At 66.2% G+C, this 23,669-nt stretch overlaps 2 protein-coding genes across 2 annotated transcripts; one reads left to right on the top strand and one right to left on the bottom strand.

The window, feature by feature from the left end:
- Nucleotides 1–1,913: 1,913 nt before the first annotated feature.
- LOC308180021 (uncharacterized protein) lies at nucleotides 1,914–3,661 on the bottom strand (the record flags this gene model as incomplete). Its single annotated transcript, XM_080561014.1, has 2 exons — nucleotides 1,914–2,055; nucleotides 2,502–3,661. The coding sequence occupies 2 exons, from the start codon at nucleotides 3,659–3,661 to the stop codon at nucleotides 2,013–2,015; spliced, it is 1,203 nt and encodes a 400-aa protein (XP_080417140.1). The 3' UTR covers nucleotides 1,914–2,012.
- Nucleotides 3,662–3,898: 237 nt separating this feature from the next.
- On the top strand, nucleotides 3,899–8,803 carry CBX4 (chromobox 4). The gene is made up of 5 exons (XM_080560973.1): nucleotides 3,899–4,197; nucleotides 4,314–4,357; nucleotides 5,175–5,240; nucleotides 5,947–6,013; nucleotides 6,575–8,803. The coding sequence occupies exons 1-5, from the start codon at nucleotides 4,129–4,131 to the stop codon at nucleotides 7,904–7,906; spliced, it is 1,578 nt and encodes a 525-aa protein (XP_080417099.1). The 5' UTR covers nucleotides 3,899–4,128; the 3' UTR covers nucleotides 7,907–8,803.
- Nucleotides 8,804–23,669: the final 14,866 nt, after the last annotated feature.

Raw genomic sequence — 23,669 nt, 5'->3', positions numbered from 1 at the left:
GGAACAGGGTTTCATTGTGTGCATCTTACCTCATGGCATCCTATTGATTGTTGGGTGGGTGGGCTTTTTTTTTTTTTTTCCCTAGCCTACCTACTCATCCTTTTCTTGTCTTTCTCCAGCGCGGCGTTGACCTCAGCAAGGGCTATATTATAAGCCGGTTTTCAGAGTGGCCACAACTTCACATGTAAGCCAGGCCTGACAAAAGCAGAAGGGCACATCCACAAGCCCAGCTGGCCAAGGCTGCGGGCAGCCAGGTAGGAAAGAATGGGGCCAGTGCCCTCCCCCCCCCTCCAAGGACACCGTTATGCAAGAGAGTTGCAAAGTCCGTGCCTGGCCGCCTACGGGAGCGGCCTTGAAGGAAATGCTAGAACTATTCATGAATTAACTTTCTGTTATTATTTAGAGCTCAGCCCAGCGTGCTCCCAGCCGGTTTGGGCTGCAGGAGGTGCCGCTGGCCCTTCTGGGGCAGGCGGGAGGAAAAGCTGAGAGCCCAAACTGCAGCCTTGGAGTCGTCTTGGTGGAATTAGGGGATTACAGCTGAAAAAGAATTGCTGGTTTGAATTGCTAATAATGATATAGACTAATGAGCAACATCAGAAATGATGGCGTGTGTAATCAGTGCAGCTCGATAGCAAACATACAGCAGGCCTGCAGGAGCTACTGGCGTAAGAGGAGAGGGGAAACGGAGCATCTTGCATTTTAGAGAGGCAGAACTCAGCCCCAAGTGAGGCACTGCCACAGAGCTGGCTCTGTCTCCAGGGTAAGAAGTTTATAAATAATGATGGAAAGAATAGACCGAGACAGACATCAGCTCTGGGTAGTAGGAGGGAACATGGCCAGCAAATATTTGAGGGGAAATTGCCTTGGTATGCTTCCTAGCACCTGCAGGAAGCCCATCTGTCTCAGGCTGTTAGAGGTTTTGTCTTACAGCTGCACCCAGGCAGTTCCCCACCCAGGACCCAGGCCTTGCAGCAACGCGCGCTGCACGCGCGTGTGCCCGGCTGTGCCCGGCTGCCAGCTCCTGCCCAGAACTGGGGTCCTGCCGCCCGAGGGAACCGCATCAGGAGGAGGAGGGAGGTGAGGGAGGAACAGCGTATGCATTGACGATGCTCTGCCGATAAAGTGAAATCTGAATTCTTGTACAGGTGTGTGGCAGAGGGAAAAAATACCCACCGAATGTTCATCTGCACCTCATACCTGCCTTATAAACAGTCAAACAATAAACAAATGCATGGTATTAACAACTGTTCTCTCTGGCTTCCACAGGCAGCAGTTGGCTCTCACCTCTTCTGGTTGGAAACCCTTTTTCTTGTCTCATCCCTGTGATGTGCCCCGGCCAGCCAGGAAGAAGCAGCAGTTAGAAACGTTTCCTGCTTTCTTTATTTAGGATATTTTATGTGGTTCAGATAAGGTGTCCTCTTTCGAATTGACAAAGGGAAAGATGTATCAGTTCATGAACCACTGCTATCTGAGCAAGGTAAGAGAGAGAAAATCACCACCATTACAATCATTACTGTGAATCATGTGCAATCAGCCCGGTAACAGAAAGCAGATGAACATCCTGCAGAAACCTACAGGACGGGGACTGGTGCTGAGCTGCAGGAGCCACGAGGCAGGCAATGATTAAAATGCTTTTAATAATGGTTTTCAGTGTTGCTTTCACCTTGATGCTCTGATTTTTCTTTTTCTTTTCTCCTCTTTTCTCCTCTTTTCTTTTCTTTTCTTTTCTTTTCTCCTCTTTCCTTTCCTTTCCTTTCCTTTCCTTTCCTTTCCTTTCCTTTCCTTTCCTTTCCTTTCCTTTCCTTTCCTTTCCTTTCCTTTCCTTTCCTTTCCTTTCCTTTCCTTTCCTTTCCTTTCCTTTCCTTTCCTTTCCTTTCCTTTCCTTTCCTTTCCTTTCCTTTCCTTTCCTTTCCTTTCCTTTCCTTTCCTTTCCTTTCCTTTCCTTTTCTTTTTCTTTCTTTCTTCTTTTCTTTTTCTTTTCTTCTTTTCTTTTTTCTTTCCAATATATTTCATCAACGGCTCCTCATACACCTCATACTCCTCCCAAGGCAGGTTCTACAAGGATGCAAAGGATATCTGGTCACACCTTTAAAAAAATACACACATCTGTGCGTGCAGCCAGCCAGCTCCTGCCCTCCTTATCTCCCTTCGGGCTGCGTGCCGGGAGCCGCCGAGCCTTCCCCGCCGCGCCCGGCCCGGGGCCGCCCGGTGCGCGCCTCGAGCACGTTTTGCCGTTTACCCAGATTGGAGCGGAATTGCACCAAATCGCGCTCGTCCCTGGGCATTTAGTTTTATTGCAAGCATTAGTGGTTTGTGCTCGGCTTGTCTCCTCTGGCAACAGGAGAAGCTTGAAATGTCAAAGGGGAGGGTTAACAAACTCCGCTGGCATAAATTTCAATGAATATACGTTTCTTAGGAAAACCGCTAAGTTAAAAAAAAATTTAAATCTTCCTGTCTGTGCTTTCTTTCGGCTGCTGTTCACAATGGATAATAATTCTTACATTAAGCCCCTTCGGCCCTCCAGGGAAATCAAAATTGTAATATCAGTTTGCTTTTTATTGGCTCGGCTCTGCGATCTCGGCGGCTGCGTCTTTGTTATGGTCTCCGGCGCGGTGACATTCAGCGGAGCCTCCGCGGTGCCCTCGCACCTCCGGGCCGGGAAGGGCCCCCGAAGGGCGCCGGCTGCCGCCGCCGGGGCCGCCCCGCCGGGGGACGGCGGCTCGGGGAGCCCGCGGGCCAGGGGAGGGCGGCCCCGGGCTGCGGCCGGGGGGCACGGGGACCCTCCTCGGGGCGCTCCCGGCCCGGGGGAAGGCTCCGGCCGCGGCTGCCGGCCGCTTGGCAGCGGAGGCGCTCCGGGCCCCGGCGCCGCTCGGGCTCGGCCCCTCCGCACCCCGGGGAAAGTTGCCGGGGCCTCCGCGCTCCGCCGCCGCGGGCACCGTGGGCAGAGCCGGCAGAGCCCGGGCGGGCCGCCGCCGCCGCCCACTCCGGCCCCGGTAGTCGGCCGCGCCGCCGGGCTGCCTAGAACCGGGGGCCGAGCCCCGCCGGGCCGGGGCTGGGGGCTGCCCGGCGGCTCCTCTCGGCGGTCCCCGCCCCGGCAGCGCCGCCCGGGAGGGGCCCCACGCGTGTCCCACCCCGCGCGGTGCCGCGGCGCGGGGAAGGCCCGGAGCCGCCGCGCTCCACCTGCCCGGGGAAGGCCGCCCGCGGCGCACGGAGCGCTCCAGGCAGGGGCCGCGGCGCGGACACGCGGGGGCCGGGGCTGCCCTGCGCGGCGGGACACACGCGGGGCCACGCGTGCCGCTCCCCCGCCACGCTGCGCTCTTCTCGACCCGCTCACGGCAGCGGTGGCAGCGCGGAGGCCCCCCCGGGACGCGCCCCCACGCCGCAGGGACCCTCGGAGCAGCAGCACCCGGCGGGGGGGGGGGGATCGTCCGACCCCCGCCGGCCCCGCGGCCGCTCCCTCGCCCCCGGCTCCCGCTGCGGGCCGGGCCCCCCGGGACGAGGCGGCGAGCCCCGAGCCCGGGCCGGGGGGGGACGGAGCGGGGGTGCTGCCGCCCCCGGGCCCAGGGCAGCCCGCGGCGTGGAGGGGTGCGGAGCCTTCCCGGGGGTTCGTCCCCCACGCGGGGACCCCCGCGCACCGGCCGGGTGGGTTGGGTGCCCGCATCCCGGGCCCCTCCGCTGCCCCCCCCCCCGGCCCCGGCCCGCCCCCCCCGGGCAGCACGGGGCGCGCACCTGCCCCGCGGGCTCTGCCGCCCCCCGCCGGCCGCGGGGCCCGTGGGGGCCGTGCTGAGTCACGCGTGGGGCGGGGGCCGGGCCGCTCGCAGCCCCCCCCCCCCCCCCCGCCCCGCGGCCGCCCGGCCCCCGCCCGCCCCCTCCCCGCCTCGCTCCCCGGCAGGGCTGCGCCAATCCCCCGGCCCCGCCGTTGACGGGCAGCCGGGCCCGGGAGGCGCCGCCTCCCTGACGTCTCGCTCCGGGATTTGCACGGGTTGCGGTGCCGCGGCGGCCGCCGCTCAGTGTCTGTCGGGCCGGCGGCGGGAGCTGCCGGAGCCGGAGCGCGGCTCGGCTGCAGCGGGCAGCGCGGACGCCCGGCCCGGCCCGGCCCGGCCCGGCCCGGCCCCTCCCGGGCGCAGCATGGAGCTGCCGGCGGTGGGGGAGCACGTCTTCGCCGTGGAGAGCATCGAGAAGAAGCGGATCCGAAAGGTGAGGAGGGAGGGAGGGAGGGAGGCGGGAGGGAGGGGGCGGCGGGAGGTGGCCGGGGGGCAGCGGGGGGCAGCGGGGCCAGCTGACGCCGTGTCTTTGCCTCCCGCGCTCCGCAGGGCAGAGTGGAGTACCTGGTGAAATGGAGGGGCTGGTCGCCCAAGTGAGTACCGAGCGGCGGCGGGGCAGGGGGCGGCAGGCAGGGGGCTGCCGGCCCGGCCCGCCCGTGGGGCTCCCCCGGCCCCGCCGCGCTCCGCGCCCCGGCGAGGCCCCGGCCAGGGCGGCGGGAGGCGGCGGCGGGGCCCGGCGGCGGCGGCGGCGGGCGCGGAGCGAGGCAGGCAGGCGGCGGCTGATGTGCACCAGAAAATGGCTCCTTCCCCCTTTCCCTCCTCGGGAGCCGGGCTCCATATTGCAGAAGCGAGCGGGGGGGCAAGGGGGGGGGGGGGGAAGGGGGAATAATCGCCAAAACGAAAGGCGCAGCCCCGCAGCCCCGGGGCGGGCGGGCGGGCGGTGGCGGAGCTGCCCCGGGAGCCGCCGCCGAGGCGGAGGCACCGGCCGCCGGAGCGAGGGCGGCCGCTGCGGGCTGCGGAGTATTTGGGGTTTGCATGACAGTGCCCGGGGGGGGCGGCGGGGGAGGGGGCGCGCTGCTCGCCCGGACTCCGCCGCCGGGTCCCTCCTCCGCGCCGGGGCCGCTTTAATGGGTCCAGGAAAGGGGATTTGGAAAATTTCATCATGACATGCTTAGAATTCCTCCGGAATAATAACTGCGCTAAATAAACAGTTCCGTCCCCGTGCCCCCCCCCCACCCCTCCCTCCCCCGCCCATCCCCCTCCCCGGGGACCCGGGCCCCGGGCGCGAGCCCCGAAACGGGCCCGGGGCGCCGGCACGGACCGGCCCCGGCCGCTGCGCCCCTGCCCGGGACCCCGGCCCCCGCCCGGCGGGCCCCGCGGCTGACGGCTGCCCTTCTCCCCTCCCGCAAGATACAACACGTGGGAGCCCGAGGAGAACATCCTGGACCCCCGGCTGCTGATCGCCTTCCAGAACAGGTGAGCCGCGGGGGGGGGGCGGGGGGCTCGGCGCCGGCCGGGGGGGGGGGGGCTGCGGGCACCCGCGCCCCGTGCCCGCCCGTGCAATTGCAGATGCGTCACGGAGCCGACCGGGGGCCGCGGCAGGGGCGGGCGGCGGCGGGCGCGGGACGGGCCCGGGGGCGCGGCCCCGGCGGGGCGGGCGGCGCGGGGCCGCCGGGAGCCGCCTCCGGTTCAAGGTCCCCCGCGCCGCGCTCCCCCCACGCCGCGCCTTGCGCTCCTGCCTGCCCGGGGATTTGATGCCTGCGAGTGAAGGAGGCGGCGCTGCTGCTGCTGCTGCTGCGCTTGAACTGGCTTTTTTTTTCTTTTTCTTTTTTTTTTTTTTTTTTTTTTCCTTTCCGTGCATTTATTTCCTGTAGTATTTTGGCGCAAACTGTAAACTTCAGCCCCTCGCTGCAGCGGGGGGAGGCGGCAGCGGGGAAGTGGCCTCGCGAGGCGCGTCCTGCCCCAGCAGCCCGGCCGTGCCCCCGTCCCGCCGCATCCCGCAGGACCCCGCGCAGTGCCCCTGCACCTGCAGATCCCGGTCCCCCCCCTCCCCTTCACACCCACCCGCTGCGCCCGTATGGGGTCCTTGGCACCGCAGGGGCTGCAGGCGTGAGGCACAGGTGGGCACGTCCTGGGGGTCTGCGGGGGCTGCGGGCCTCACCCTGACTCTGTGTTCCTGCAGGGAGCGGCAGGAGCAGCTGATGGGATACCGCAAGCGGGGGCCCAAGCCAAAGCCGCTCGTCATGCAGGTAAGTGCAGGGGGGGGCCCAGCCCCGCGCTCCCGGGCAGCCTGTTTGCGGTGCCACGCGTCCCCAGGGAGCCGCTTTCAGCGGGTTTCATCATGCAGAGGAGCCGTTGTGCGCAGCCCGGCGCTCGGCAGTGCCGTGGGGACGCGTGTCCCCAGCGCTGAGCTCATCAGGAGCTCCCAGCCCCAGGGGTGGACGATGCAGCCCTCCCCCCCACACTCCCCCCCCGGGGCTGCAGGGCAGACCCACGGCACCGGCGGCTGGGCGGCATTAGCAGGCTGCCCGCAAGCTGTGCAGCAGCAGCCCTGTTTGGTCCCCGTTCCCAGACAGCTGATTGAAGGGTGCTTTTCTTCTTTTCATTGCTTCATTAATCTGGAGCAATGCACGGCCTGTAAGTGGGAGCGGGCTGGGGCTCTGCGGCGCACCGAGCGTGCCGCGCTGCAGCCCGGCGAGCGGAGCCGCGGGAGGGGCGGGCGCTGCACGGCAGCCCCCCGGCGCCTGCTGGAGCACCGGGGCCCTGCTCCGGGGCCCTGGCTGACCTCAGCCCTTGGCTTTGCGTTGCAGCTTCCCTCCTTCGCCCGCCGCTCGAACATCCTGACGGGGCTGCAGGACCCTGCCGTGGACACCAGGCCAAAGCTGGACCTCGGCTCCTCCGGCAAGAGCCAGCAGCACCAGTATGAACTCAACAGCAAGAAGCACCACCAGTACCAGCCCAACGGCAAGGAGAGCAGCATGAAGCACCAGTCCCACAGCAAAGGCAAGTATTACTACCAGCTGAACAGCAAGAAGCACCACCACTACCAGCCGGACCCCAAGATGTACGAGCCCCATTACCAGCCCAGCAGCAAGGAGCCGCAGAGCCAGGCCTGCTTGGACAGTAACAAGAGCCCCTTGGTCGCCCATCCGGACAAGTGGGCGCACGGCCCGGCCAAAAACTTGCTGGGCCCAGTCAAGAACCTCTCTGCCGAGAGCAAGAACGGGGCTGAGAAGAACCTGTCCAGTGGTACCGGGCCCCCCCCTCGGGACAGGGTAACGAGCAACGGCCTCGGGGGCAAGATGAAGATCGTCAAGAACAAAAACAAGAACGGGCGCATCGTGATCGTCATGAGCAAGTACATGGAGAACGGCATGCAGGCGGTGAAGATCAAGTCCGGGGAGCCACCCCGGAAGCGGGCCACGGAGGAGAGGACTCCTAAGAAGGGTGGGGAAGAGAAGCTGGAGGCTTGGAGGAAGCCGGGGGAGGAGAGAGTGGTGGGCAGCAATGCCCTGAGCGCCGCAGAGGCCGAGGGCAGGCAGCCCCCCGCGGAGCTGGAGGAGAGCCCCAGGAAGCCTCCCCCGGCCAAGGAGCTGCCCCTTCCTCCAGCGGAGCAGCCCCTGCAGCTCACCACCAAGCCGGACCTCGTGCCCTGGTCCCTGAGCCCCGGGCGGGAGCACAGCCCGTCCTCCATGGGACTGAACCTCTCCAGCCCGGGCGCCCGCAAGCGCTGCCTGTCGGAGCCGCACGGGGACCGGGAGCCGGGCAAGAAGCGCCTGACGTCCCGGAGCATCAGTGCCCCCACCTGCCTCAGCCCTCCCGGCCCCGAGCGGCCGGAGGCGCCTGCCGCTGCCCAGCCAGAGGTCATCCTGCTGGATTCGGACCTGGACGAGCCCATAGACTTGCGCTGCGTGAAGCCGCGGGCGGAGGGCGAGCCGGCCCTGGCGCAGGTGAAGCCGGAGGTGCCGCCGGTACCGGCCGAGAAGCCGGCTGCGGAGCCACCGCAGCCCCGGGAGGCTGCGGAGGAGGAGGAGGAGGCCGAGTCCCTGCAGGAATTCAAGCCCTTCTTTGGGAATATAATTATCACAGACGTGACGGCAAACTGCCTGACCGTGACCTTCAAGGAGTATGTGACGGTGTGAGGTGGCCGGTGGCTGCTCCCCATGGGAGCCGCCTGCCTGCCCCAGGGCCGCCGGCCCCACCGCCTCCCTCCAAGGTACTGGTGCCCCCTCCCCGGAGCCCGCGTGGGGCGGCAGAGCCTGCCCTGGCTGCGGGGACACCGGGGCGCGGCGCGGTGGCCGTCCCTGCCACGCGGGGTGTCCTCTGCTGCTGCTCCCGCCCCGGGTCGTGGGGCTGCCGCTGGGACCTGCGAGCGCCGGGACTGGCGAGGATGGGGCCTGCCAGTTACTCAGAGTTATAGTATTATATTTTAACAGTGCTAACTTGTCGAGTGATTCTTGCTCCCGTTTGTACGTGGTGTTATTGAAATGTATTGTTTGAGCTGAAAGCTGGTCGCCCTCCGACCGTGCTAATATATTTATTTGTAGGTATTTATATAATGAAATATAAAGCCTAGATTTATGGAGCCCCTAGATCACCTTATAAACTATATCAAACGAATATTTTCTGTTTTCCTTTTTAACCATTCAGCATTTGTTAGTCTCGTCCCCTTGCCCTCCTTACGACCCGCAGGACCATCCCTGGTATATATTTTTTGATACTGTACACATGTGGTGTTTCTATGTGCAAAAAAAAAAAATCGTTATCTAAAGCTAAACAAGCTATTATAGAAATTGCTGCTATTAGAAATGTCTAAACTATAAGCTTCCAATTATTAATTGCTTGAATGTAAATATTAAATGGAGATGTTGAAAGTGCATTTGATGTTCTGCAGCTAGTGTAGATCGGATTGCAAAGCCCAGCTGCTCGTAGGTGGAGCGCGAGCTGCCAGCAGCGCTTCCTGGTCCGAGGGCTGTGTCATGGGGGGAGAAATGTATCATGCAATCATTGCAAAGGACTATAAACCTTTACAAAAACTACAAGGATCCGGAGTGCATTTGTTACTGCATACAAACAGCACGGCAGCTTGCCTGGGGGGGCAGGCCGTGCCTGGGGGGCCCTGGTGCAGGCACTCGCAGGTTAACACCAGGTCCGAGGCACAGCGCTGGCTTCGTCTCTCGCAGGACAGGAGCAGCGCATCAGATAGCTCCGGCTTTTCCCCGAAAGCATGGAGATGAGTGCTTGCAGCCTGTGGTACGTAAAGGGCACCCTGTTTTCTCCTGGTGCCCCCCAGGAGGACCACGAGGCCGCAGGAGCAGGTGGCGCAGTGCCTGGCTTGGTGCTGGGCTTCCCTCCCTGCCAGCGGGGCACGGGGAGGCCTGCACTGTGCCAAGGCAAAAGGGGCTGTGCGGGACCAAATCTGCAAGGCTTCTGGAAATGTGGGCCAGGAAGGCGGCTGCAGGGGACGGGCAGGCGCTGGCTGTTAGCCTGACGGTGCCACTCCAGCAGAATTATCCCCAGCTTTGGGCAGGGTCGTGATTAGATGAGGAACTGAGCTCCAGAAAGCAGGATGGTCCAGATTTCATAAGCGGGCCTGCAGGCATCTCTGAACTAGATTAACAGTTGCTGGAGTCCACTGAAAATACAGTACAGAGCTAACGCTTCACAAAATGGCAACGTCTGCATGAGGTACAGGGCATGGTCTGCAGCCTCGTCCTGCTCCCACCCCACCAGGGCTCCTTACGGCGTCTCCGGGCAGGGTCGGGTGTTCGTGGGGACACTTTCCTCTGAACCTTGTGCTTGCAGATGTGGTGTGGTGGCCCTGCTCGTCTTAGGCTGTTGCTTGAAGTTGATTTGGAGGAACAGCGGCTGTTCAGCTTGTGGGTGCCATTTTCTCTAGCTTGGACAGCCGTTGAGGTCTGTGTGGAAGTGGAACGATCGTGAAATGTAGGCACCGTTGCTGAGATGTTACGTCGGTTAGGTCTGCTCTTCTGTGTGCCCTTATGGTGGTGGAAATGGCTTCTGGGAGCTTACACCATAAAAATGGTTTCATCGTGGCTATTTTGTTAAACTCCCAAGTGCGGGCAAGGTCAAAACTGGCATCTGGGTTCATCTTGTTTCAGTTGATGTTTCAAAGTCAATGGAAACTCATGCAGTAGTGTTTCGAGATTTTCACCCGCCTCCATGGAGAGGACCAGGGACCCCAAAATCTCATCATGCGCACGCAGACAGCAAGTGGAAATAGGTGAGCTGTGATTAAAATCAGCGTTTTGCCTGTTAGCTGTGCTGAATCTTAAGAGGGCTTTGATCAGCACCACGCGTCGCCAGGAGGGCGCGAGGGCCGGGCAGAGGCGGCGGCGCTGGGGCTGGTGGAGCGCAGGCGTCGGGGCGGGAGCCCGCAGGGTGCGCGGGCGAGCCCCGCACGGGGACGGCTTGGTCGGAGGCATCTCCCCGCCATCCCAGCCTAGCTGGCAGAGCAGACAATCAGAAGTGATGCATTTCCCTTGATTAATTAAGCTAATGGTTATCTGAAAACAAAAATGGCATGGAAGAGGAGACGCATGCTCAGAATGCAAAATGTGATTTATGAAAGAGGAAGTGCTGCTCGACAGACAGCGGCAGGAGCCAGTCCAGCAGCAGGGGCTGGGCAGGCGGGCTCTCTTCTGGGGCAGCTTGTGTGCAAAAGGAGAACTTCGCTTTACCCAGACAAAGGTAGATGAAACCAAACAGGTTTCTCACAGCTACTGGGATGTGTCTTCTAAACGCGGGCTTGCAGATGCCCGGCCGCAGCCTGAGCATCGCTGCTTCTCTCACCAGCAGCTCCCTTCTCTAGAGTGCAGGTGTGTGAGACTCGGCAGCTAACGACTGTTTGCAGGTCTACGGTTAGCTTTACTAATGAACATTCAAACAAAAGGATTGTACTGCGTTTGCCAGTTTTTAAGGAAATCATGCTCCTCTGAGTGTGAGCTCTCTGCAGCTTCCCTTCGCTACACCCACCACTGCTCCATTAGCTGTAGAAGCACCTAAAATATTGTCTCTGTTGGCAGTAGCTGTGGTTTGTTTGAGGCACCATTTCCCGGAAACCACATAGCCAGATATTTCTTAGTTTAATAGTTTGATCATGTTTATCACAACTCCAGCAGCTTCCTGTGCATTGAAAGGTGTGATAAGTAGTTACTGGTTTAAAAGATACGCTCTCCACTTGGTTTGTGCCAATTGGCTGAGAAAGATGAGTGTCGAGGATATAAATTACTTATTCATACTGCTCTCTTGCCATATTAAGTGCATCAGACCTAAATGTCTGTTACTGAGAAAATTAATGGGAGGTCCGCTATGACTTCCAATGGTTATCAAAGCAATCCAGGACGAGATGGAGCATCACCACTCTCCATTAGGAAGACTGGTGTGTGCTACATTTAATGTATTTCCCAGGAACGCGTTAACCTCTGTTTGGTTTGGATTTATTCCAGAGAAACATTTGCTGATTTAAAAGGAGAATTTGTATTCGTATTTGAGCTCTTCTAAAAGGGTCTGATGCATCCGTCTATACATGGCCACTGCAGCTCTGAGACTGTAAATTCGCGCTGTAAAGCTGGTTTCACATTCTTCCCTCCCCGGCGGTGGTGAGACCTGTGCTGGCTCCAGCACCGCTGTTTGTGTCCGGCCGCCTGCCTTCCCTCCCTGGCTCTGTCGCTGGCTGCACGGGCAAGAGGGTGCACCCTGGGGCTGAGGATGCTGCCGAGGAGCAGGATGTTAAATAAACAGGCCACGTGGATCTTGCCTCTTTTACTCAAAAGAAGAAATGGCCTCGCGGGGACTGGGAGACTTCCAGATCTGAACCGGGAATGGGAGAGGGATTTCCCCCCAGGGAAGGGAGCAGGGGTGTGAGGGTGGTGGGGAGGTGGAGAATTCCCCAGGCAGGCAATGCACTCTGTGCTTTTGCTCCTGGGGTGAGCTTCTCCAGGCATTTTCTGGGGTTTTTCCTGTATTTTTCCCATCCCCTGTCATTTTGCTATGCGATGTGGTGAGCTGACGGTGTGACTCCACTGCTGTGTGCGGTGACCCCGGTATCTCTCCCCTGCCGGAGGAGCTGGCAACAAGGTACAGTATTCATGGTCACGCTGGGGAAAAAACAAGCCCGCTGTTGAGGCTGCATGTTTTCCAGGCCAGTCCCCTCCAGCAGAGCGTGGGCTGCACAGCGCGGCCTTGCACGTGTTGGCTGCCATCAGCTGTTTTAAGTAAAGCTGTATCTAATCGGACCGAGTGCTCTGACCCAGGGTAAAGCCTTCGAAGCCCTCCAGGTTTGGTCTGGCAGCAAGGCTTGCAGCGGGCGGATTTTGCCCCCGTGTTACTGCATTTTCTGTGGGGTGGGTGCCCCTCGGCCCAGCAGAGGGCTGTGAATGATGGTGGCCAAAATACAGCCCCCGCATGAGGGGGACACGAGCTGGGCAGTGCGGGGTCCCCGGTTCCTGCCCCGTCCACCGGCCCCCTCGCCTCTCCCAGCCCGCGGGGCCACCCCTGGCTGGGCAGTTGCAAACGCCTTGCAGTAGGAAATCCTCAGTCTCCTCCGCAGATAAGATCATTTGGATTCAGCCCAGATTCATACAAGATCCGTGTCGGGAAGAGACGACCACAAGGACACTGCTCTGTTTACATTTTCACCAGAAGAGGAAAAAGGCTCCGTAGTGACGGGCACTGCCCAAGCTGGCCCCAAACGCGCCCAGGACCTCAGTGAGCGGCTCTGGGGGTTCCTCTGCCAGGGAAACGCTCCTGTCTGCGCCGTGACGTGGGCAGAATTCAGCTAAACGCAAAACAAAGCAGGCACGCTCGCTAACGAGGTGTCTGCCACCAGCGCTATCCGAGCTCGACGCGGCTCTGCAGCAGAGCCCTGGCTTTGGCAGCACGGGGGCAGAAAAGGGGACTGGTGGGACAGCGAGGTGTGCGTCTGGGCAGAGAGGATGGGGCTCGGCGCTGGGCTCCCCACCCAGTGCTGCCGGGGGGTCCCTGCCTGCCGGGTGGGGGACACGATGGGGAAGGAGGCTGAGGAAGGACGGTCCTGGCTGAGCTTCTGCTCCTGGGAGCCGTGCCGGGGGCTGTGCCGGCGTGGGAAGCCTTGTGAGCGCTGAAGTGGTGTTAGCGCGTGGTGGACCTCTGGGTGCAAACGGGCGAGAAGTGGCTGTCTCAGTAACAAGGACAGGTGGGGGCAGTTGCTGGCGGGGGTGATTGTAGGTGGGGGTCTCCTCCCCCCCGGGACCCGTCAGTGCCTCCCTTCAGCAGGCCAAGACCCCCGGTCACCCGGGGAGCCGTTTGCCGGCACCCACTGAAGTCATTTCTCAGCGTGAGCCATCAGCTCAGCTGACACCTTGATGTAGTTTAAAGTAAACTGCAAACATGAAGATTTATTTTTATCGAAGGAGCAGGCATATAAACCATGCTGTGCGACACAGCGCAGCCTGGTAGGAAGCGCCCTGAATTTCAGGAGTTGTGACTTCGGCGTGCTGGGCCATGTGTTGTCCCTCGCTGGCCCTGCTGATAGCGGGCACATGTTGTTTAGGGGGTGAGCAGGGAAGGGAACTTAATCACCAACTGCCAGACCCCCGGGGTGTCCATCGAACACCAGCACCCCCTGTGCAAGGGGCAGCCCCGGCACCGTTTGGAGCAGCGGTTCCTGACCTGGGCAAGCTGCTGAGGTACGGCACGGCCAGCGTTGGAGGCTCCGTGCCCCAGAGAGGCGCCGGGAAGGGAGGCGCGGCTGCAGCCCTGCTCTCTGCGGGCTGTAAAACATTGCCACGGCCCCAGGGGGGATGGCAGCTGCTGTGGCATGGGCATGCCAGCCAGAATTGCTTAGTTTGAGGTAAGAAAGGGAATAACCTAAACCTTTCAGAAGTGTCGCTGTTGTACTGCAGCATCCAGGGCAGAAAAATACCACTGATACAGAAAGTAAATTAAACAGACTTAGTTATTACTATAAATTGCATTAACAGGCAGTGTGAACGGAGGGTCTGAAGCTTTAACAAATGTGTATTGAATATTGGGCACGAAGACTGTGCTGAGCAGGAATTACTGCGCTGGTGTGAAGCCACATCTTGTCTCCTGGAGCTATTGGATGCTCATCTTCATCTGCAGCGGGGACAAGACCAAGATTTATATCACAAGGAAACAAGGCATTCAGTAACAGCCATGAGAGGAGCCACAGCTAGCTCTTCCAGGAGCACCCCGTCCCACCTGGAGCTGCACCACAAGAAGGGCCCTGGGCCAGCCTCGGTTGCTCCCTTCCCCTCTGGCCGCGCAGCACAGGGAGCGCATTTCTCTCACGAAACACAAGAATAGGAAAACCAAGATGACTCAGACTTCAAAAGTTACCTCTTGGCTGAAACTAAAGATGGAAAATTGCAGACCACAAGCTGGTCTGAGAGAGTTGTGAGCACCAGAGGCTGGCGTGGAAAGTAGGACTCAGCGTTCCCCTTCTGTCAGGTGCTGGCGGAGGCTGGTGAGCGCGGCATGCACCAGCCCCAGGGCAGGCAGGCGGGACGCAGCCGGGCGATGCTCCACGGTGCCGTGCACCAGGCCGGCCTCCCCAGGGCCCACGTGGGGACTGCCAGCCCCGAGGCAGGAATGGCTCCAAGCAGCTTGAGGGACTGCAAAGCTCTCCTCGGGACCCGGGCACCCATGGCCCGCGCTGCAGAAAGGTCCGGCCTCTGCGGGAAGGAAAGATGAGCGTGCGGCGTGTGGGCTCTGCCCTGCTGCCAGGGCACCCCCAAAAAAGCTGGGGATGGGGAACGCAGCACTGCGCCAGGGAACCTGCTCGGGAGGGGGCTCCCCTGGGCTGCGTGGGTCCTGTTGGGGCACCAGGAGCCCCCGCGCTGCCCCCGCTGCGGTGCTGGGCAGGGCAGGTGGTGCTGGTGGCCCACGTGGAGATCCCGGAGATGCCCCTTGTGTAAGTCTGGGCAGTGGGATTTCAGAGGCTGGGGGCTTGGGGGGGTTCTCTGTCTCTCAGCGATGAATTTCTGTTACCTGCCCTGATATTTCTCTGTCTCCTGCTTTCTGAGGGGAGGATGCCTGTTCGCACGGCTGCTGCAGTAGAGGGGAATGCACTTTGCACATCACCGTCCATGGAGCTGTTCAGAGCTCCCAGTATTAGTGCCTTGAGGAAAGAAACCATTTATATTTTGGTTAAAAAAAAATAAAAAATGAGAGCATCGGGTTCTTTTAATTGCCCAAGACGAGCTTTGGAGAGGGATGGTTTTTTTAGGCATCATGGAGCCAACAAAGCACCTGAAAGCACAAAATTAATGTTAATTTTCACATATGTTAGCAATTCCACATGGCTTGAATAAAATACAGGATGAAGCAGTGTCCCTGAATGTACCCATCCATTTGCAGTGCGGTGCAAGCCAGGCTGTCATTTTAACATCAGGAATGTATTTTATAGCCGCTGCCCCCTGTGTCCGATGGGTCCAGCCGTGACACTGTCCTTCCTCTGCTTGTTTCCTTTTGGCACATGAAGTCACCAGCGACAGATAAAATAGGGAGATTCATTGTGGGTTGTGCAAAGAAGACGATGTGGTGGCCAGACACCAGAGGTGCCTTGAATCTTCCTGCCTGGCTGTTGGAATGATGCCTTATCTTGAGTTTAAGGGCTCAACCTGACCCTGAGCCATTTTTAACCCGAGGTGGGAAGAGCCTGCCCCTGGGTGTCCTTCTCTGCTTTGAACTCACTGCTTTCACTCACTCCACAGTGTCTGCTCTCCTGTTGTTTTTCATTGCTGTACCTCTGAAACCTGAGGCAGACCCAGTTTTTGAGCGTTTGATGCTCTGTTTCTTGAAGATGCTTTAACTCTCAGGACTCAGAAATAACTCTTAGCAAATGCAGTGCAGAGAGACCCAACGAGAAGACATCTAATCTAACGTATCACATTTCCATAGCTTGTGCTGCAAGCAGCAATTTGTGGTTCAGCAGCAACGGCTGAGTAGAGACAAGCATTATCACAGGAATTTCTTCCATCTCTCGCCTGAGCGTGTGACAAATAAGTCTTGGCTGTGGCATTGTCTTTTCTGGTTTCAGACTAACAGGCTTAACTCTTTTCTGCTTCCCTGGAAAGGCAATTTTATCGTCGCCGTGTGCACCTTCGCCCCCCCCCCTCTTCGCCGAGAATTTGCTGCGGGAGGCAGCAGCCCGTGCACCTGGCCAGCACAGCTCCCAGCGGGAAGGGGCAATAGGGGGAGCCCCGGGGGCGCGGGCTCCGAGAGCAGCCAGCCGGGCTGGCCCAGCGCGGCTCGGCCGAGGGGGCTTTCGGGGAACGGGGGGGTCTGGGGCTGCGTCCCGTGAAGCGCAGAACCCCAAAGGGGCTCCTGCGGGAGGGCGGGGGGGGGGGGGCAGCGGCCGCCTGCTGGGGGTCCCTCGGCTGGCCCGGGACAGGAGGCGCCCGCCCCGCCGGCAGCGGCCCCCCCGGGGGGGCGGACACCAGCCTGGGCAGGGGCTGCTCCTGCAGGCGCCGTGACAGCGGGCGCTGTGTGCCGTGCCGAGCCGTGCCGTGCCGTGCCCTGCAGTGCCGTGCCGTGCCGTGCCGTGCCGTGCCGTGCCGAGCTGTGCCGTGCCGAGCCGTGCCGTGCCGTGCCGAGCCGTGCCGTGCCGTGCCCTGCAGTGCCGTGCCGTGCCGTGCCGTGCCGAGCCGTGCCGTGCCGTGCCGTGCCGTGCAGTGCCGTGCCGTGCCGTGCCGAGCCGTGCCGTGCAGTGCCGTGCCGTGCCGTGCCGTGCCGTGCCGTGCCCTGCAGTGCCGTGCCGTGCCGTGCCGTGCCGAGCCGTGCCGTGCCGTGCCGTGCCGTGCCGTGCAGTGCCGTGCCGTGCCGTGCCGAGCCGTGCCGTGCCGTGCCGTGCCGTGCCGTGCCGAGCCGTGCCGTGCCGTGCCGTGCCGTGCCGTGCCGTGCCGTGCCCTGCAGTGCCGTGCCGTGCCGTGCCGTGCCCTGCAGTGCCGAGCCGAGCCGTGCCGGGCCGCACCGTGCAGTGCCGAGCCGTGCTGTGCCGAGCCGAGCCGTGCCGTGCCGTGCCGTGCCGTGCCGAGCCGAGCTGTGCCGTGCCGTGCCGTGCCGAGCCGTGCCGAGCCGCACCGTGCAGTGCCGAGCCGAGCCGAGCCGGGCCGGGCCGGGCCGGGCCGAGCCGAGCCGAGCCGTGCCGAGCCGTACCGAGCCGAGCCGTGCAGTGCCGTGCCGGGCCGGGCCGTGCCGGGCCGCACAACGGGGCAGCGGCAAGAGCATGGACAACGAGGATTTCCCGTGTTAGCGGGGGAAGTGCAAGGCAGAGCAGGCTGGCGGAATTGCCTCAGTATGGCACTGGTGAGCCCGCTTTCGCGTCTAGCACAGCCTCCGGTGTCTCCAAAGCGAGACGGAAACGTTGGAGGGAGCCGGGAAACAGGTAGCGGGGTGCCGGAGCGGCAGGAGGCAGCGGGCTGGTCTGGCACCTCAAAGGGCAGGTTGAGGACATCTTGGTCAGCCCGTAAGCCTCCGCACGGGGAGGAAATCCGTGGGCTCGGATGCGCTTTCATCTAGTGAATGAAGCCACAACAGGATCCAGCGGCTGAAGTCCGCAGCAGCAGCAGTGGGGACTGGAATGCGGTGCCATTTTAGCACCGAATGAAAGCCGGCGGCAGAAAAAAATCCAGGTGGAAAGGCAAAAATCTGCGCTGCCTGGCATCTCTGTAGGAGATCTGCTGCCATCCGGCCACTGGCTGTTAGGGGCAGGATGCACAGATGCTGGGGATTGGAACCCCCAGCCTGCGGTACGGGGGCGGCTCCCCTCGTTCAAGCGCCCCGCCCGCCCCCCGGGATTTTGTGCACTCCTGTGAGCCGCCCTCCTGCTCCGGGGCTGTCCCCTCACCGCCTTTGACTTTTATAGGATCAATTCCTTCTCTCCGGGGCGTTCTCGTATTGCACAGCCGCCGTGCCCGCACACCGGGCACCTCCGGGGGGCAGCCGGGGGGTGCGGGCTGCGGGCAGGCTGCGGGGCCCCCCCTCCCCGGGCGCTCCCACTCGCGGCCGTGGCGCTGCGTGTCCCCACGCTGCGTGTCCCCGCCACGCGTGGCCAAGGGTCAAATCCCCGCGGCGGGGAAGCGGAGCGGCAGCGGGAGCCCGGCTGGGACAGACGCGGCGCTGTTTGCCGGGGGGCTGCGGCGGGGAAGCCCCCGCTTAGACATGGGCAGGCAGCCGGGGGGGGCGGCCCGAAGGTAGGGCTGCGGGGTGGGGTGGGGGGGGGGTGTTCCCCCGAGGAGAAGCCGGAGCGGATCAGAGCCGAGCTCGGGGACTTGCCCCGGGTCTGCGCAGCACCGGGGACTTCGCAGCGGTCCCGGCGTCGGGGGGAGCCGCAGGGAGAGGCCGGGGGGGTGGGGGGGGTTGGGGGGGTCAGGACAGTCAGGGCCGTCCGTGGGCCGGTCGGCGGGCGTCCGGCGCTGGGGGCAGGATGAGGCCCGCCCTCGGCAAACACAGGGCGAATGGGGGGGGCGCATCCCGCCGCGGGAGGAAACGTCCCGCGGTCCCGACAGGAGCGGGAGGAAAACGAAACGGGGACGAGAAAGCCGAGGAGGGCCGAGGCGCGGGGTGGTGCGGGCGGCCGGCGGCCCGGCGGCGCCCGGGCTGCCCAGCCCGGTTCGGCCCGGTTCGGCCCGGCCGGCCGGGGGCGGCGCGGCGCTCACACCTGCATTGCAGCAGGGGCGGGCGGCGGAGCGCTCCCGGGCCGCCGGGCTGGGCTGTCCGCGCAGCGCTGCATTGCAGCACTGCAGGAGCCCCCTCCTTCCCCGCGCCCTTCTCCTCCTCCCGCCGCCGCCGTTCGGCTCCGGGCGCGCAGCCCGGGGCGCGGGACGGCCCCGCCACGCTCCGCTCCTGCTCGCGCGGGTCAGCGGGCCGTGCAACGACCGAGCCGTCCCGGGAACGCTGTCCTGGGGCGGGGGACACGCAGCGACCGTGCTGTGCCCCCTGCCGACCGGGGAGGTGTCTGTCATCGGTTACCGATGGCCCCCGCGCGAGTGGCGGGAGCGGCCCGTCCCGTCGGGGCAGCCGCCGTCCCTCCCGCCTGTCCCCGAGCCCCCGGCGAGGCCCCAGCGCCTCGTCCCGGCACCAGAACCGCCTCCGTCCCCGCGGGGCAGGCGGAGCTGTCCGCCCCGACGGGCCTCCGGCTTCGCGTGGACCGGGCACTGCCCGGCCTCGTTCTCCCGGGCTTCCCGGAACCGCTTCGGGAGCGTGGGCCGGTCCCGCGGAGACTCGGTAACGCCACCGGGACGGGCAGAGCTGACGGGCGCTGTGCCGGGCCGGCCGGGCTCCCGGGGCTGCCCCTCCGGCCGCTGCCCGACGGGACGGTCCTCCGCGCCGCCGGGGCACTTGCGCTGCCCGCGGGGCGGGCGGAGAGGGGCGGCAAGCCTCGCGTCCCGGGCGCACCGGGCAGGGAGGCTGGCGGCCGCGCTCCGGGCTCCCTCGCCTGGGGACAGCGGCCCGGGGACCGGCGCCAGCCCGGCGTGCCCAGGCCCTGCGTGGTCCCCGCCAGCCGCGACCGGCGGCTGCTGCGCGCGCGGGGCGCGGAGGGGACCGGGGCGACCCCGGTGGGAAGGAGCCCGGCGGCGGGCGGGCGTCCCGGGACCTGCCCCGCCGGCGGGTGCGGGGCGCGGGGGGGGGTGCCGGGTCCCCGGCCGGGGGGAGCGCCCGCCCCGGCCCACCGGGGGCCCGTTCCCAAGGCTCCCGCTCTGTGTCTGCTTTGGGAAAACGCCAGCACGGTAACAAAATGGCGGGGAAAGGGTGGGATTGTCACGGCGAGCCCTGCGGCGCTGCCCGCCCGCCCCCCGGCAGCGCCCGGCCGGCCCCGGGGCGCCCGTTCCGGCGCAGGCAGCGAGGCGGGGCCCCCCCCCCCGGGCCGCCGGGCCGCCCGGTCTCGCCGCCCGGCCCCGCTCCGGTGCCGCCGCAGCTGCAGAAAATGGCTGCTCGGCGGAGCCCGCTGAATCCTGCCGTGTGTGCGTGTGTGTGCCTGTGTGTGTGCGCAGGGGGGGCGGCGGGGGGGGAACGGCGAGGAAGCGCCGAGGCTCTCCCCGGCGGCCGCGCCCCCCCGGTGCCCCGCGGCGGGGGGCGGCCGAGGGTCCCGCGGGGAGGCGGCGGGGCCGGGGGGCCGGCACGGAGCCTCCCGCCGGGGCCTCACCTGCGGCGGGGCGGGGGGGGCGCGGGGCTCCGGGCCCCGCCGGGCAGCACGTGCCGGCCGCCCCCGGTGCCCGCCGCGGCGGAGGGCTGGGGCCGCGGCGGGGCGGGCCGGCTGCTCCCGCAAGGCGCCTCGCCGGTGGTGCCCGCTCCCGCAGGCGGTCCTGCAGCGGCCGCTCTCCGGCTCGGTTGAAAATAAATAAAATAAATAAAATTAAATACAATAAAACAGAAGCCGGGGCGGGAGCGGCGCTGCGCGAACGCGGCTCGGCCACGGCTCGGTGGCGAAGCCGCAACGAAAACTCGGCCCCGCGGCCCCGCGCCCAGCCGCCGCCCCCTGCCCGTCGCGGCGGCCGCCCCCCGCCGCCTGCCCGCGGGGCCGGAGCGGACACGCGTGGGAGCGGGGCCGCCGCCTCCCCGCCTCCCTCGCAGCCGGGGTCCCGCTCCCGGCGGGTGCGCGCGGCGCCTTTCGCGCGTGTCCGCGTTCCGAGGGGACGTCCCTGAAAGGTGCCTGGGGGAGCCGCGGTGGAGCGAGCCTGCCCCCACGGGGGACCGGCCGCCGGGGGCCGGGCTGGCGGCGCATTGCGGGGCCGGGGCACGGTGCAAAGGACGCGTCCCGCCCCCCTCCCGCAGCGCTGCCCGGCCCGGGACGCACGGCAGCCGCCCCGGGACGGCTCGGCGGAGCGGAGCGCGGGGCTCCCCCGTGCCGCGCCCTGCCCGCCCCGTCGGCGGTCCCTTCCCCGCAGCCCACACCCGGAGAGCGCGGCCGGAGGGAACGGGTCCCCGCCGCGGCAGCGGGACGGGGCGAGGCCCGGGGGGTCCCGCAGCCCCCGCCGGTCTCCTCCCGCCCGGGGCGCCGTCGGGGCCCACGGAAGACGGCGCCGCCGCCCCCTCCGGCGACGCTCCCCGCGGCTTCGGGGCAGCGCTGCCCGCCGGGGCCGGGGCCGGACAGGGGCAGCGGGCCGGCCCCGGGGGGGCGGGCGGGGCTGGGGGCTGGGGGCCGCCGCGCGGGGGTCCCGTCGGGGGGCACGGGGAGCGGGCGGGGGGGGGCAGCTCCCGGCCCCGCGGGCGGAGGGGGGGGGGGGGGGCCGCGGGCCCGTTCCACTCGTGCGAGCGCGGTTGCTGCGATACGGGCGGGCCAATGAGCGCGCACCACCTCACCGCGGGCTCTGGCACCGCTTCCTTATATGGTGCGCGCCGTCCGCGGGGCGCCGCGCTCATCGCCATATAAGGGCATGAACCTAAATACAGCCGCTACCTAGGGCGGCGGGGCGGGGCGCGGCGGGGCGGGGCGGGGGGGGGGGGGGGGGGGCCGGGGCAGAGCCGCCAGCCCGGGCCGGGTCCCGGCACCCCGGGACCCCGACGTCCCGCCCGGGACCCCGGCTCTGCCCCGCCGCAGCCGCCGCCGGTCATGGAGAGCAATGCAAATGGGCCGTGCTGCCCCTCTAATTGCTTTTGTTAAACGCGGCGCCGCGCGCGGCCGCGGGCACGGGGACGGGGAACGGGAACGGGGCAAGGCCGCCGCCGGGTGACCCCTTCGGTTCCCTGCCCGGAGCCGGGGATCCCACGCGGGGCCGTGAGCTCATCGCCGGGAGCCGCCCCCGCCCCGTCGCGGGGCTCCCCCCGCTGCTCCCGCTCGTGCCCGGCCCCGGTGGAGCGGGGCCGTGGGCTCTGCCCACGCGTGGCGCTGCGGGGGAAGCCGCGGCCGCTGCAGCCCGAGCCGAGAGCGAGCAGCCCCGGCCTTCGGCCGGCCTTGCGGGCAGCACCGCGGCGAGCCGGAGCCGCGCCGCTCAGACGGGGGGGACCCGAGGGGGGGGGTCCGGAGACGTCCCGGCTTCCCCGCCCGCCGCGGGAGCTGGGGTCGGCTCCTGCTTCCTTCGCAAACACCTCGCGTCGGTGTTCCTACAAACAAGCGGCGGATTCAGAACCCCCCAAACAAAAGATCTTTTGTGCAAAGTGCCCGCGGCCCGCCGAGCCGCGATAAAGCCCCCCCCGCCGCGGCCGCCCCACCCCCAGGAGCGGCACCTTGCCCGCCCAGGGCTCGGTGCGAGCCCGCGGAGCGCCGCGGCCGCGACTTGGGCGCCCCGGGACCGGGGGGCAGCGGGGGGGGCTCCGGCTCGCCGTGGCACGCTTCGGCACCGGGGCTGCGGCGCTGCCCCGCGGGCGCTCCCCGTGGGAAGGCCGGGCCGGGCCCCCCCCCACTTGGCCGTCGACAGCCGGAGCGGGGGCTGCGCTCGGGGCACGCCGCCCCCGCGGGCCCGTCTGTGGAGGCTGCGCGGACACGCGTGGGGAGGTTCCCACGCGCAAGGACGACGCGGGAGGCTCCCCCCGACGGGTGGCGGGGTTGTGCTGCGAGGAAGGGGGGGCGGCGGCTCTCCCCCGGGGGGTCGCGGAGGGGAGCCCCCCCCGCACGGCCCGGGGCCGCGGGGCCTGGCACAGCTCCCGGGCCTCCCGCCGACGCGCACCGGGCACAAGGCGGGCGGCAACGGGCGGCGCTGCGGCGGCCGGGACCGCCTGCCCCGCGCTCCTGGGGGCGGCGGGGGCGGCCTTGCCCCCCCGGGGCGGCCGGAGCGCCGCTGGCTGCGCGGCGGCCGCAGCCGCGATTTTCGGGAGGACGGTGCCACCTATGGAGAGCACCTGGAATTAATCGCGCCGGCGGGGCCGCGCCGGGAAGCGTCGCCTTTCCCTGCAGAACCCCCAGGGACGAGCCCGGGCCGCCTCCGCCGCCGCGCCCGCCGCCTCCCCCAGCCCCGCAGCGCCCGCCCCGGGGCCGGGCCGGGCCGAGCCGGGCCAAAGGGCGACGGACGGGGCTCGGCCACGGCTGCCTGCCCTGGGCGGGGGGGGGCCGCCGCTGTCCTTCAGCACCGCCGGCCCGCACCGAGCTGCCCCGGGGAGGAGGCTCCCGGGCGGCGGGGGAGGCCGGCGGGGGGCCGGCCGCAGCGCCGGGCTGCACCTCGTCGGGGTCGTTCCCTTGCCCGCTCGCCGAGGCCCCGTTAACCGGGGATAACGATCGACGGGGCAGAGAGAAGGGGCCCGCCCCAGGCGCTGCGCCCCCGAGCCGGGCTGCTCGGCGCGGAAGCTCCGCGGAGCGGGCACCGCAGCGGCCGAGCCCCGTGGCAGCGGCTCCGTGGCGAGTCCCGGCGGAGCGGGAGCAGCGCGGGGCAGGGGAAGCCGCCGCTCCCGCTGCCCTCCCGGGGCCGCCCGGGCAGAGCTGTGCCCGCCGGGGAGCGCTGCCCTCCCGCCGACACTGGGCACCGGCGTCTCGGGAGCTGCCGGGGAAGCCCTGCCCGGGCCTGAATTCGATGTCAAATCCACGAACGCGTCCTCGCACGGGGATTTCTGGGCTGCAGAGTGGGAGGAAGCCGCTCCGCGCCGCCCGTCCTCCGCGGGGGCTGCCCGGGCATTCCCCGCAATCTCCCCCCCCATCGCCGATCCGCCTGGACCGGCCGCCCCATTGCTCGGGTCGACGGCAGCCCCGGGCCCGGCCGGCTGCAGCCCCGGGGGATGCCACGGTGGGGGTGGCCCGGGGGGATGAGGGGCGTAACGGGGGCGCCCGGGGCCGGCGCAGCCCCGCCTGCAGCGCTGCCGCCTGTAAACGCAGCTCCGTTTATTGGCCCGGTCTCCGGACCCGCCGTCGCCCTCCGTCCCGGGGCCGGTCCTGTATGTGCCTACGGCGCCGGGGGGGGGCCCCGACCGCCTCTCTCTTGCGGGACCGGGGCGGCGGGGGGCCGGGGGATG

This window comes from Anser brachyrhynchus, assembly GCF_964034855.1.
Source record: "Anser brachyrhynchus genome assembly, chromosome: 18".
NCBI lineage: Eukaryota > Metazoa > Chordata > Aves > Anseriformes > Anatidae > Anser > Anser brachyrhynchus.
This window is presented reverse-complemented; position numbering and strand designations above follow the sequence as displayed.